This window comes from Notothenia coriiceps, unplaced genomic scaffold, assembly GCF_000735185.1.
Source record: "Notothenia coriiceps isolate Sejong01 unplaced genomic scaffold, NC01 NC01_scaffold00033176, whole genome shotgun sequence".
NCBI lineage: Eukaryota > Metazoa > Chordata > Actinopteri > Perciformes > Nototheniidae > Notothenia > Notothenia coriiceps.
Window position 1 is genome coordinate 405,333 of NW_011365877.1, and position 14,253 is coordinate 419,585.

At 38.1% G+C, this 14,253-nt stretch overlaps 1 protein-coding gene across 1 annotated transcript; it reads left to right on the forward strand.

The window, feature by feature from the left end:
- Nucleotides 1-519: 519 nt before the first annotated feature.
- On the forward strand, nt 520-13,455 carry LOC104961405 (WD repeat and FYVE domain-containing protein 3-like; the record flags this gene model as incomplete). Its single annotated transcript, XM_010789707.1, has 3 exons — nt 520-834; nt 12,277-12,491; nt 13,449-13,455. Coding segments are annotated over exons 1-3 (251 nt in total), but the record flags the coding sequence as incomplete, so codon positions are not given.
- Nucleotides 13,456-14,253: the final 798 nt, after the last annotated feature.

A 14,253-nucleotide genomic window follows, 5' to 3' on the forward strand; every position in this document is an offset into this window, starting at 1 on the left:
AATGCTGCGAAGCATCATATGAGATTACTTTAAAAAAGTTGTTCACGTTCTCAATTTTTTACGTTTAACGTTATATTCGTTCGGTACACTTCGGTACACACGTGTACCGAACCAAATTATTCGGTACGTGTACCATTACACCCCTACATTTTATGACCACTATGTCTGTAAACCTGGAGGCCTACAATTACAAGGCGGTCATTATAGTTTTAAGCTAAGGAAAGGAGCTCAAGATAGTTAAAATAGAATATATTTTCCATCATCGAATTTGAACTCTTTTTGAAAACATTCAGTCAATATTAAAATGGTGGTCTTTTCCTGCAAAGAATGTTGTTTATAAAATGGAAATGATGCCTAAAGTCCCTATAAATAAATTATTAAGAATGCTTTGAACTGTGCGTTATACTTGCCCCCCTCTTCTCCGGTCTAAATGGTATGGTCCTCGTGCTCTGATGGCTGTAGCCCCATCACCCTCCACCTTCCTTTCCTCTTCCTCCAAAGCCCTGTGCACCCCACCCGGTGTCAGGGGGGGGGATCAGCTGTGCCAGTCCCGGCAGGCCACACACACACACACACACACACACTGGCTGGCTGGCTAGCAAACAAAGCCCCTGGCACTGCCAATGAAGACAAGCCATGCCTCCTCCGTGCGTAGCCTCTCCTCTTTTCACGCCACCGTGAGGGGAAGGCATGACACCATTGTCGTTGCTCTTCCTTATCAAAAAGACGAGGGGAAAAAGAGTCTGCCCTGATATACAGTGGATTCTTTTATTTTTTTAATCTTTTCTGCTGCTGAGGACTAGAGATGCTGGCGGAGCGCAGAGAGAACAGCAGGTAGGGAAAGTCAAGAGCTTGGTGCTGAGCTTGTTTCCGCGGTGACCAGGAGTTTGTTTACTGATACTGGCCGAGCATAACCTCGATGGATAAAGTATAGCATGTTAATTGTTAATATTGATGTAAAAGCTCTGCCTCTCTGCGTCACGTCAGTGCCCGACTTCTTTACATGAAAACACAAGATTTCAGCAATTTGGTTAATGCTTCCGGGCAGAATGAACGAGGACAGGCTGTAATAAAATTTGTTTTCCACCATCGAGCAGTGATGGATGCAACAGTCGCAGCTCCCAGTTATGTCACAAAATACCCTGATGTGTGCTTGATGACGAGAAGAAAGGACTGGCTAGGGTTACATTTAACCTTATACTGCGTGTTAGGAACAGTGATGACTTATCATTTTTTAGATATTTGATTCCTTTTATTTTTAGAGTAATGTTGCATTTCCACAGCAAGGAACATCTTTAAATAAAGTACATCCCTATCACAGTATGTAGTGAAACTGAATTGTCACTTTAATATTTTCCTCAGATGATCACGTTTAAGAATCTAGTAGCATTTGTTAACATTTTGAAAACAATTTATATGGCATGATGTACATTGAAATAAGTGTTTTCAAGGTCACATTTTAGATTAGTAAATGCTTCCATAACAAACAACAAATTAATGGACTCCAAAGCAAAACAAAAGCTGAGACGGAGAAATAGGCACCCCAGATGGGACAGAAAAAAAAAAGAAAAGAAGTTGCATTACAAAAATCTTCTTTGGAAGAGAGCAAAATGGTAGTGAGCAGCCTCAAACACATACCATATTTTACCACGTTTACTAGATGTCCAATTGGACATGAATCATTATATAGCTGCTGCTGGCGTGCAAAATACCTAAAACTGTTTGGTGAAAAGAGATTTAACAGAAACATTTCTTTAGACTGTAGCTAATATTGTGTAACAATATAATGTGGATTCAAATAGTAGTGGTTGAAAGCTAGCATCAAAGACATAAGTAACATATTTCTGTCAAATTACACTTATTACTGTAAACTTATAATTTACAGTAAGACATGTTTATTTGCCAAAACAGCTTGCAGAACCGAGACACTCACAAAAATGAGGCTGGTGGTAATAGCCCGTGATGATGACACCCGAGGCATACTGAAGGTCTAAATAGATATCCAACGAGAAGGCTGTCAGTTCTGTTCCTGTCCGGACTTGTTTGGCATGAAATGATTTCCTGCCTTCTGGTTCTTGTTTACGCTCGTGCATCAGCTGTTCTTCAAAGACGCGCTTCAGCAGTTAGAATCTGCTCTTTTGTAGCATTGTCACTCACAGTAAATCAAAAATGCTTCAAGCTCATCTCTTAAGTAGTGATGATTACATTGTCTCTGGGTATTAGAAGATATTTGTCTTCCATTTTCTTGTCGGCTAATAAAGACAGGTATATAATGGTTGTGTGTCACAATGGCTTGCAGAAGGGACCCTTTTGTCTGAATTCAACACCGCCTACATAGCCTTTTTATTTTTCTCAAAATTTGCATTTTGTTTTAGAAGTTTTGTAACTCCTGTCAACCCATTTTCTTCTTCTCTTATCCATGGAGCTCCCCGGTAAACTGTCAGACAGGAGACAGTTCTGTGATTACATCACTTCCTCCAGAGGAACAACCACACAAGCCTTTGAAGAGTTTGGCTTTTCCAGGGCAATGGCTGCCTTCATCTCCCAGGAGTTAGTGCTTAGTCTGCGAGACGTTCATTGAAGCTGGCGTCCGCTTAAAGAGAATGCTTTGAAAAAGACTGGAGGGCCAAGAAAGCAAGCTCGGTTGCATAGGAGTTGACATTCCAGCGATGCCATTGACTCATTTCCTTCAGTTCAGCCAAGACGAGAAAGGGTTTGATGCTGTTTTCCCTGTAAACTGGATTTCTCATGACTCTATAAAGACATGGTCTAGCACTCTTAAAGGGATGATTAGCATTTAGTTTGTATGATAATGGCGCAGTGGGTTTCCCATGCTCATCCTGCTGGACATTCAAATTCACATCAGGGCAGAGAGATGTGTAAGGGGCCAGCAAGGTATAATGTTGTTTGCTTACATTATGACAAATGTTGGTGTCCCAGACAAAGCTGTTAAAGGCAGTGTTGGAGATAAAGCCGCATAATGTTGACAATTTGCTAGGATTCTAAATAGCTTTTACTTGCAATTCTTAGTCCCTCTGAACCGTTTCCTGCCTCCTTCAGGTATTTCCATTCAAAAGATAAGATGGCCTAATATCTCAGAAGGAAGTGAGAGTGCTGTGTTGCCAAAGGTGTCGGAATGTTTTTGTTTTTACTGGCTATGTTTTCTGATCTGAAACTAAAGGGTGGATCATGTCCACTTGAGTAAAACTAAATCATGCCAATATGTTTAAACACATTTGATGCCAAACTTTCAATAACATTAACCAGTTAATACCAGTATTTGTAAGGTTGAATATACGTTTTAAATTATATTTTTCAATGTACAGCTATTACGACTGCAAGTGCCCAGCTGGCACCCAATAGAACATTTTGTATTTTCAGTTAGGGCTGCTCAATTAATCGTATTTTAATCGCAATTACAATTTTGGCTTGCAACCATTACGAAAACAACGTAATCGAAATAAAACGATGATTTTGTTATTATTATTATTATTTTTATTTTTTATTTTATTGTTTTTTCAGTTGAATTATACTTAAAGTTCAGGGTAATCAACTGTTAAAAACATACTGTTCACATTTTTTTTTTCAATAAATGGATGTTTTCAAAGTAAATGGATAATCGTTTTTAATAATGGTGATATCAATTATTGACCCAAATAATTGAGATTATGATTTTTGCCATAATCGAGCAGCCCTATTTTCAGTGTAGGATCATTAGGCTTGATAATTATGAGTTACCGTCTCATCTTAGACGAGGCTTCAGGAAGCCACTCAAAAACAAAATGTGTCTTTCAGGTGTAAAGCTTTACTCCTCTCTAAGTAAGTAAAGTTGCTCCAACAGAAGGAAGGTAAAGACACAACTAAAGAAAAGTGTCCAAGGCCTTCATTATTTGAATGATTGATCGATTTCTTTATTTTTTTGTCTTGCACAGAAATCGCCCAACCCTCATGACTTTACCACCCAAACGACCAAAATGAAGTTACATTGCTCAAAAACTTAACAAATTAGGTTATTTTAAGACTTAGCCCTAAACAACGTATTATGCTTTCACTCGCTTTCTTTGCAGATAAAATATGTTACAAACAAAGTTTCCTTTCCCAAAACAAATTTTTGTTGTAGTCATCCAGCCAACAGAAATCAACATACTTTTCTAAAAGGTACAATGTCCTTGTGGAGACGAGAGGTAATGAAAACAGAAAATGTCACCTTGCTGACACAACTAACAACGCCTAGATTGATTGTGTGGTTTTCATGACGCGCTCACTGCTTACCAAACAGGTGGAGTGAGGTGTAATTGCGCGTTTTGTCTGCAGATCCCTGGCTTTATTTTTGTTGATTTTCCATCTCAGCCTTATGCTGAGTCGTATGACATGTGTTTGCCCCAGTTTGTGGTCCCGGCCCTGCTGCGCTCCGTTCTCTCTGCCCTCGTGTTCGCTTCACTGACTCTCTGTTGCACAGGGCTCACTAAACTAGTGTTCACAGTCAGCATTGTTCACAGATAATGCTGCCTCTGATCTGAGGTAAGGCTTCATTATAGCACGAAAGATAGGTCGGCTGTCATACAGTAGCTTGAATACAGTTTGAGGATATTTCCAATTTATTAGAATTTTCTTAGAATTTTTGTCAATTTCTGGTTAATAAAGCTCTGTGATTAATTGTTCACTTACCATATTCATGTAGTTGCAACGATTTCAACTTGATATTTTTCTTTTCCACCTGATTCCTCTACTACTCAATGCCTTAAGATCTTTGAGTTGTGGACAAAACAAGACATTTGACCACTTCATCTCGGGCTTTGGGAAACAATGATGAACATTTTTACAATAGTGTAATTTTCTGTGCACTGATAACTTAATTACTGACATTTCAGAAGTCCTTACATTTGGTTTAAGTTGTAGGCAATCTGACGGTTTGCTTGTTTACAGCTTGTCTAAATGTTGGAATGTCTTTGTTATTTTGGCAACTACAATGTTTCTGTAATTGATAGAAATGTTGTCAAAATCTATGAAAAACAATCCACGGTTTACATCCCTGGAAACTTCCTTGTACTTCCTTGATGAATGAATCACCTTCTGAGCTCAATGACAGAGATCGTTTGACATCGCTTATCGTTGAAAATGTAGTGCCTAGATGACAAAACTCTTGCCTTATTGAACAAAACAAAAAATGACTTTGCTCTTCTATGTGATGCAGCTCTACTGCTATATTTCCTAGCTTTAGGGATAGCTTTAGGGATGTCCCGATCACCTTTTTTTGCTCCCGATCCGATTCCGATCATTTGATTTTGACAATTTGCCGATACCGATTTTTCCCGATCCGATCTTTATGCAATGCATTAAGAGAAAAAAAGCATTCAAGTTGTCCCTTAAGGTTATTTTTTTATTTAAATTGGATATTCTATCCAACATGGATATAGCTTCTTTTTTTCACAGCAGCATTGGATCAGTTCAGTTGTGCAGCATTGGATCAAAACAAAATAAAGCTTATCAGTACTCGTTAGCTTACTGCTACAATTAGACACTGCACCCTGCCCACTCTGTTGCCAGATTTGAGAGAAATAAGCAACCAGGTCTATGAAAACAAGCCCCAAAGAAGCAACACATACATGATGTTGTGTAATTTGAAACCAAAACTAAGGCCTCAGGATGACTTTAAGACTTGAACATGGTCACTTTTGTTTTGTAACATTGAATACAAAATAAAAAAAAAAAAGTATTTCAAACAACAATTTCTTTTTTTTTTAAAGTCCCGATCCCCGATTTTTTTCTTCCGATCTTTTGAAAATCGGATCGGGACATCTCTACTTGATAAGGCTGATATCTGATTGACCTTTTTTTTTGTTGCCATATCTAACTTTTGATATTTATTTTTATTACAAGGACACAACCGTAGAGACCAAACATGTATACACATATATATAATGTGTCACAAAAAAGGGCTTTCTATTTTGCAGTTCACATGCATAATGACTCTTACCCTAGAACTGTTCTAGTGAGCAAACAACCACTGAGACTATCCCATGCCTGTCTTTTAACTCCTTCATTCCTGTCTGCTTTTTGTTTAAAAGTGAAACTAGCATCCTAAAACAATGACTCAGGAACTTGGCCCACTGGGCTGGATATTTTTAAAATGTCCACAGACAGTCCACTTCTGCTTTTGGATTCTACATTTCTGACATCCAGCAAGATTTTCTCCCTGATTGGTGGCTTTTCACCAAACCGTGGCCCAGCCTGAGTTTTGCCGTCAGCTGAAGACTGGCTTTCCTGCTGATGCTGCTGAAGCTAGCACCTCTGACCACCTCATAACCCCACTGCTGGTGGCTGCTTAGCTAAATGTGAGAGAAATATGTGCCCTTTTCTGTCTTTACAACAACTAATGGTCCTTGTATCCAGTGGAGAATTTGTTTTTATTTATGATAAAGACTTTGTCCGTGGATTATTATGGTATGAACGAAAGGCAACACTTGCCTGACACAGAAAGGGGAAGGACGTTAGCATGGCAGGCAGCTGATTCAGCTGCTGAGAATAGCTCCTCATTGTGCTAAAATAGATATGAACTTGTCATTTCATAAATTAAGTGTAAATAATTGGTTCATATTAAAGCAATGGCTACTTCTCACTTGTAAGCTTCAATGGGCTTCAAACGTTTTGTTAAAAAAACAAATATGGAAGGTGGTGGTTAAATGTGTGTTTTTAGCCACATATGCACAAAGAAAAAAATCTCTTGGTCATTTTATTCTTAAAACAAGACTTTTTTTGTGAAACACTCACAAGGTCAGCGTATTGTATGAGTTAGCAGTTTCATAACATTTGTATGGTGTTTGTTGATAACAAATGTAACTTAAACAAAACAAAATCGGATAAATAATTAATTCTATGCCAAAACGTCACCCTGGATGCATCTGCTCATGATTAGACCCACAGTAGTTGGGGGGGGGGGGAGGGGAAAACACAGATAGTTCCCCCCCCCCCCAACTAAATAGATTATGGCTGAATAAGTTTAAATCAGTAGCCGCAGTTAATCAGACATGCCTTGCAAATTCCTGTGGCTAAATGGACTTCATGTTCCGCAGTCACTTCCTCTAATAAATGGAGCGAAAGCAAAGCGTGCAAGTCAATAGAATAGAGAAGTGTTTTTCTAACACCTAAATGCACTTGCTGCATAATACAAATGTACTGTATGTTTAAAATGTGTTTTTAAATCGTAAGTGGACTGTATTTATATCGCTCTTTGTCCGGTCTTTATGTCCCCTCAAGGCGCTTTAAATTTACAAGTCATCATTCACCCATTCACACCTCATTCATACAGAGGTGCAAGGTGCTGCTGCTCAAGGACGGGTGGCGCAGTGGGCTGTGCGTTTGATCATCAGATCAAGGGGGTGTTGGGGAACTCCAGTTCGAAACCCGCTCCCGCCGCCACTGCGTCAGGCCGTCGTGTCCTTGGGCAAGACACTTCACCCAAATGTGCTCCTGTGGGTATTGTCCACAGTACATGTATGATATCAATGTGTACTTGTAAAAGCGCCTCGATGACTTTGAGGTGTGAAGATGGGCGGTGTGGCGCAGTGCATTGATCAAGGGGGTGAAACCCGCCGCCGCTGCGTCTGTAAAGCCGTTGTGTCCTTGGGCAAGACACTTCACCTGGGTATTGTCCACAGTAGATGACCATTACATGTATGTATGATCTGTATATGTAATGTGTATTTGTAAAGCACTTTGAGAGTCATTGATAAAGCGCTATAATAAATATAAGGATTATTATTATTATAAGGAAGCTAACATTCACACACACTCACACACCGTTGGCCATTCCATTGGCATTGGCCACTCGTGGTTAAGTATCTTGCCCAAGGATTACATCGACATGTTGACCATAGGGTGGTTGGATCGAACCCACAACCCTCTGATTAAATGACAAAAGCACTCCTTCACAGTTGCATACTTTCACATACATTTTTTTTGTTTTACTCACAAAGGTTGAATGTATCCCTTTTTATATATAAGTAAGTTCACCTTTAGATGTAGCTGACATCCTTGAACATGCATCAACATTGGACTGGTTTACCATTACCGTCTAGAGGCCTGTCGCTTAAAACAAAAATTCCCCGTCACCAAACTTTATCAGTGTCTGCAGCTGGCAGTGGTATCATTTGGTTGTTTTGTGAGGATAGGTGCTGTAGGGCTTACTCTAATGCCTTATCTCAGGAAGGCAGAGCTGGTGGTGAGTAAAAGCTGAATTGTTGAGTATATCTGCGCCAACACAGGCTGTATTGTAAACGTCAAACCGTGAGCCTTTCAGGTCTTCTTTGATCCCCATCATGGGTCTACAACGTGTCTGAGATGAGGTCTTTGGAATTGGGGAAAGGAGCACACAACATTGATGCGAAAGAACTGATTATGCAACTCAAAGCATGACTGCGGTAGTTACAAATCAAAGCAATGACCAGGTGAAGGGTCAGGGAAGAATTCTCAGGCACAGGCTGTGCACTTCAAAGGAAAGTGAAGCAAATGGAAATTGCCGTTTTAGTGCGAGTTCACATAGAGGACAGCTCTGTTGCGTGGGCAAAATGAGTTACTAAAGCCTTCAGTCTGGACTAATTTTGTTAGTGCCACATTCCCGTAAATCAGGATAACACTCGGAAGCGCCTTTGTAGCCGTCTGTCTCTGCCGCCATGTATCTTCTTGCTGTCTTTTATGACAGTTCTAAAAGGATGAGAGGGACAAGAGGGGTAGGTTGTCGAGCTGCCAGTCATGGCCAGGCAGTACTTTAGCAGGGAAGCACTTAGCAAAAGGCTGAATTATGGGAACACCTACTAAAAAAACAAGATAATTGCATTGTTTGGAGTTATGAAACAGTAGTATGTTATATGTTCTAGGGGAAAGTTTATAAGGTGATTTAAATATGTGCGTTTTCTCTGTTTCAGGACTGATTTACTGTATTTAAAATTATGTGTTTAATAATTGCAAAGATAAGCTGTTAGGATAAGGTCCCTGGATAACCAAAATGAGAATTTAATTCCATTGACCATTACATTGAATATATAGTACTATTGTTTATAGGGCTGTTCGCTTATGCCAAAAATCATAATCACGATTACCTTTGGTCAATATTGATATCAAGATTATTAAAAATGTTTATCCATCGACTGGAAAACATCCATTTATTGAACTTTAAAACAAATATAACTTTAAAACAAAATAATAATTAAACAGTATATTTTTAACAGTTGAATACCCTGACATATTGAGAGCATCATTGCGAAAGGGAACGCAGCAAAATAATCGTTTTATTTCGATTACGTTGTTTTCGTAATCGTTGCATGCCAAAATCGTAATCGAGATTCAAATACGATTAATTGCACAGCCATAATTGTATATTACATTGGTTGACTTGTTAATGACTTAAAGAATGGGGTGCTTATTGGAAATACAAATTTTAGCCAAAAAAAGAACCTTTTTAATAAAAAACATACATTGACACAAGCATAGAACAACATTGGGTGGTTGTTTTCATAAAGAGAGGGAATACATTTGAGCCAACAGCAAGTAGGAGCCACATTATTCAAAATCATTTGGCATACTGGCGTTTCTATAAACTCCTTTATGAATACACAAAAATCTCTTGTGATATCACAACAATAAAATCTGATTTGCCAACAGACAGAGAAGCTTGCCAAGAGTGAATGAGCGTGCTCAGAGGGGCGGTTAGCCTGAGGGTGGCTGGTTTGAATCGAGATTGGTTTAGTCTTAATAAGTAGCTGAAGAGATGGTCCTCATAGCAAACCTTTGAGCAGAGCTGCATCGATAAAACGATCAACATAAAAAGAATAGCCCCTATTTTGAGAATCCATTTATTGCTTATTCGAAAAGGAAAATATTTTAACAGAAAGAGTTCCTGCTTGTCCCCGTTTTAAAGTATAATAAAGTGAACGTCATATGGGTTTCAGCTGACTAAACAAGACCTTTTAAAAAAATTGCCTTGGACTTTCACAAATGTATAGATTATTCTAAATGGATTAATCTACAAAATAGATTTAAGAATACTTTAAAAAACTACTGGCCAGGAACAACATTTAAGCTAATATATGATAAAAACATACAAAAAAGACCACTGGTATATGTAGAGCATCTAATAGGGTGTGAGTGAGCAGTTTATTTACACCTATATATTGTTCTGGATGGCTTTCAGAATGTATCCTAAAGTACATCTGCCACAGAGACAAAGACTATAAAGAAAGTATCCATGTTTCGGTTTCAGAACGAGTGACTTCTGGTTGAAATCAAATTTTACTAGCATTTTGGAATGAATTATTATTATTAATTTTGAAGTCCTTCCTGATGTGTTCCATTGTTTACTCCTATTTTAATTTAAAGGCCCTGTCACCTATTATTACATAGTATAACGTTGATATTAAAGAGACTTATGCTTGCTTTGAATTAAAGGTGTCAAAGTTATCTTATTGGCCCTTCTGTAGCCATGAGAACACTTTTCCCCCACACTGTGAAAAGTTTTGAGCTTTTATTTTTAAGATTTCTCATCATAATTGTTTTGGATAGCCATAAAGCAGAGGCTTTTGGTTTAATGTCTAAAGTGAGAGCGCTTTTGATAATAAAACGTGATGGACTTTGTAAGGCATTGTACTGTATATTACTGGAAATCACATTTTCGGAGCAAATGTCTTGCAGTATGCAGTCATTTAAGCAATCTCACGAGCAACATATGATTTTAACATAAGTTAGAGCTTGCAGTTGCTAATTCTCCACCTTTACAGTGTGAAAGGATCCAAGTCTTAGAGCCAGTGTGCTATGATGTTACAAAATGTACTTGATAATTATTGTGTAGGATGGAGCAGTGTTTAAATGAAACAAAAAGGAAAGAGTCTTGAGTAGTTTTTATAAATCTATTTTGGAGAGTTTTTCTTTCTAGAATGTCAAGCTGCATCCCCAAACACTCATACCTCGTTAAGGGAAAAATAAACGAGAGATTTGTTTTGTTTCTCCAACAAACACCACCGTCATTGTGCCCTTTGGCAAGTGACAGTGAGAGATGGATGAGCTCCTTTGTTGCACTCTTTCTGGTTGTTGAATTAGTTTTTCCTCAGCGTATGTTTATCTGTGCAGTATCGTATGCAAGCACTGCAGTTCTGCAAAGTCTCCTAGCAACCATCTTAAAGATAGGCTGAGAAATTGATTTGTGGAATTAATGGCTAAATATATACCACGTCACAAGCAACTAGTTGTTGTAGCATTTATTAATTTGCTTTTAAAGGGGCCCTGTTATGCTTTTTGGGTTTTCCCCTTTCCTTTAGTGTGTTATATAGGTTTTTGTGCCTTTTTTAGATGTTCTGTAAAGACTGAAACTCCAACGTTTCTCTCTGAAATGCCTTTATTGGACTCCTTTGTTTACTTCTGTAACACAATGACATCACTATGTAACACACACAATTCTATTGGCCAGCGCTCCAACATATTGTGCATGATATACTAAAGGACAGGGCATTTCTGACATCTTTAGGCGGATGACCAATCACAACAGACTGGGCTCTGGTTTCAGACAGAGGGTGAAAAGAGGTGCTGCAGCACAGGCAGTATGAGAAAAATAAAGAGTTTTTTGAACATTAAAGCATGGAGACATGTCACAGGAGAGGATGAAATACCTATAAGAACCTGAGAATGAGCAGAATGTGTTGTTTTACTGACACGAGATGTTTATAAGGGAACAATGGTGGTTAGCTTGTAGCAGACAAGTTAAAATGAAAGAAGTTAGAATTAATAAGCCAGCTCAATCACATTTATTTTAAAGAAAGTTTTAGAGAAGGCCATCTTGTTTTCTATTAAATATTACATTTTTGACTTCTTAATATAACCTCATGTGTCTTGTCTTTTAATCAGTTTTTTAAATGCACCATTAAACTGATGTCATTTGCTGAATTTACCAGACTAGCTGTTAAATTGTTTTCACTCACAAACTTTGTGATTTTATCCACAATACTGAAGATTTTTTTTTTTTACCAAAGATCTCCCTTTGTGAATGCAAAAATGTTGCAGCAAAATTGATTCTGATATTTGACTGAAAATATGAAAATATTGATATTTTCATCACATTGCCACACCCTATTGTTAATGTGGATCTTGTTCACGGAGCATATTTTCAGTACAGTAGAGCCGTTATGATACTCAACAAAACCTCTTTCTATGTTTACCAAAAGAAAACAAACTTATCGACTATCAAGTTGCTTTAAGACATGTCTGAACCCTCCTCTCTTCCACTTACAGGGCTGCATTTGCCCTGACAAAGCCGCTCAAGATGAACATGGTGAAAAGAATCATGGGCCGGCCGAGGCAGGAGGAGTGCAGCCCCCAGGACAACGCGCTGGGCCTGATGCACCTGCGACGGCTCTTCTCCGAGCTGTGCCACCCTCCTCGACACATGACCCAGAAGGAGCAGGAGGAGAAGCTCTACATGATGCTTCCCGTATTCAACAGGGTGAGTCACATCCAAGATGACATTCAATTCTGGTGTTGCCAGGTCATATAAAAATGTAGTCTCCATCAACTTAAAATGCTGTTACACCTTACCAAAAAGCTACAAATCATATTTGTACTATTTGCAGATATGTGCTTGGGTAAAATGAAACTTTTAGTTTTATTCTCTAAAGAAACTTATTATTTATATTTCTCACAATTGTTTTATTAAAATATGTTTGTGTTGGCATTATTGAAGCTCTAAAACCTGTGCAAATAAATTCTCTAAATTACAATATTTGTATTGGATATAAGAGAGAAGGAAACAAAAATGTAAAATGTACTCTAACATTATCTATAAATAATATAACCAGATAAACTGATACTTCTACAGTTTTTTTTCTTTTTCAGAGATTTTACTGTGGATGGATTCATAGGAACTCAGAAATTAGGATTTTATTAAACATTGGTTATATTTGGCATCAAAATACTTTGGTTAACTGCTGATTTCCATACAGACCCTGACTAAACGCCTCACTGATTCTGCTTCAACAGCCTGCAGCAAAATCTGAAATGAGCCTGTTGACTTATGTGCCTTTGTTGCCGTTTAGGCTTAAGCTCAGCTAAGTAGAACACAATGAGAGTTACCTTTATTTACCATTTAAATGGTGAAACTTCTACGACTTAGTATTTGACCACTTCTGGTTCCCTCGTCAGAAAGTCAACGGTTATTTTAACGTGTTTTTGGTTTGAAGACTGAAATGAGGTCTTTGGTTGACACGTGCTTTAGAGATATTCACTTTTTTTACCAAGTCAGTCAACACCACACTGATGTATATGCAAAGCTTCTAGTTGTCATAAAAACAGCCGTTGCTATGAAGTGAATAAATAAACTACCTCAGGATATTACGCCACACATTACTCAACTTTAGCTTAGCGGCTGTGATGCGCTGCCATGCGACTGTGATGTAGTTCCTTTATAGCCCAGCAGTATCTTTTTACTTCTGACAATTGCATTCACGCTTTAAAAATCACAAAGCGTTGATATGTGTAGATTATACTGCTGAAAAAATGTGTAAGTATGATAAATGTGTGTTTGCGACAAAGCTTCTGCGATATACCAACAGTCAACTGTGAAATCCCATTGCTTTTTGTCCAGGGAGCCTTGCGATGCTAATTTCCGGGTCAGCCTACAAAAAGACGTCATCAATACATCCCTCTGTAGACGCGGAGTTAAAACTTTAGTTCCTTTAGGGATATACACATGGAACCTAAACACCAAAAACATGTGTTTCAGTCACACCTGGTAGAGAGGTGCATAGGAGAATAAATAATGCAATAGTAGTAAACTCACACACTAGGTCGAACTCATGAGGGTCTAATCATCATCATCGTCAGTAGTTCATCAAGTAGAGACATAAACTTAGACCAGCGATGTTAATGACTTACCAATTCAAGATACTTAGAATATAATAGAAAACCAATACAAATAAAACAAGAGACTACTACTGAATCAATAATACAAAACAAACATTTTCTTAGGTAAATCTAAGTGTTTAGATTTTACTTGACCATGCTAGCCACATGTGAAACTCAAGTTACAGCTGGTGTTTTGAAAGTATTTCAGCCGGAGTTTGCTGATCAGAGATCCAAAATAATCTAATTTACATACATAGAATCAATGCAGAATATTGGTGCTGCAACTAATAACAGTAATTTATAGAAATGTGCTTTTTCGGATTAACTAAATATGTTTAGTATATCAAAGATCAAAATATAGTGAAAAAC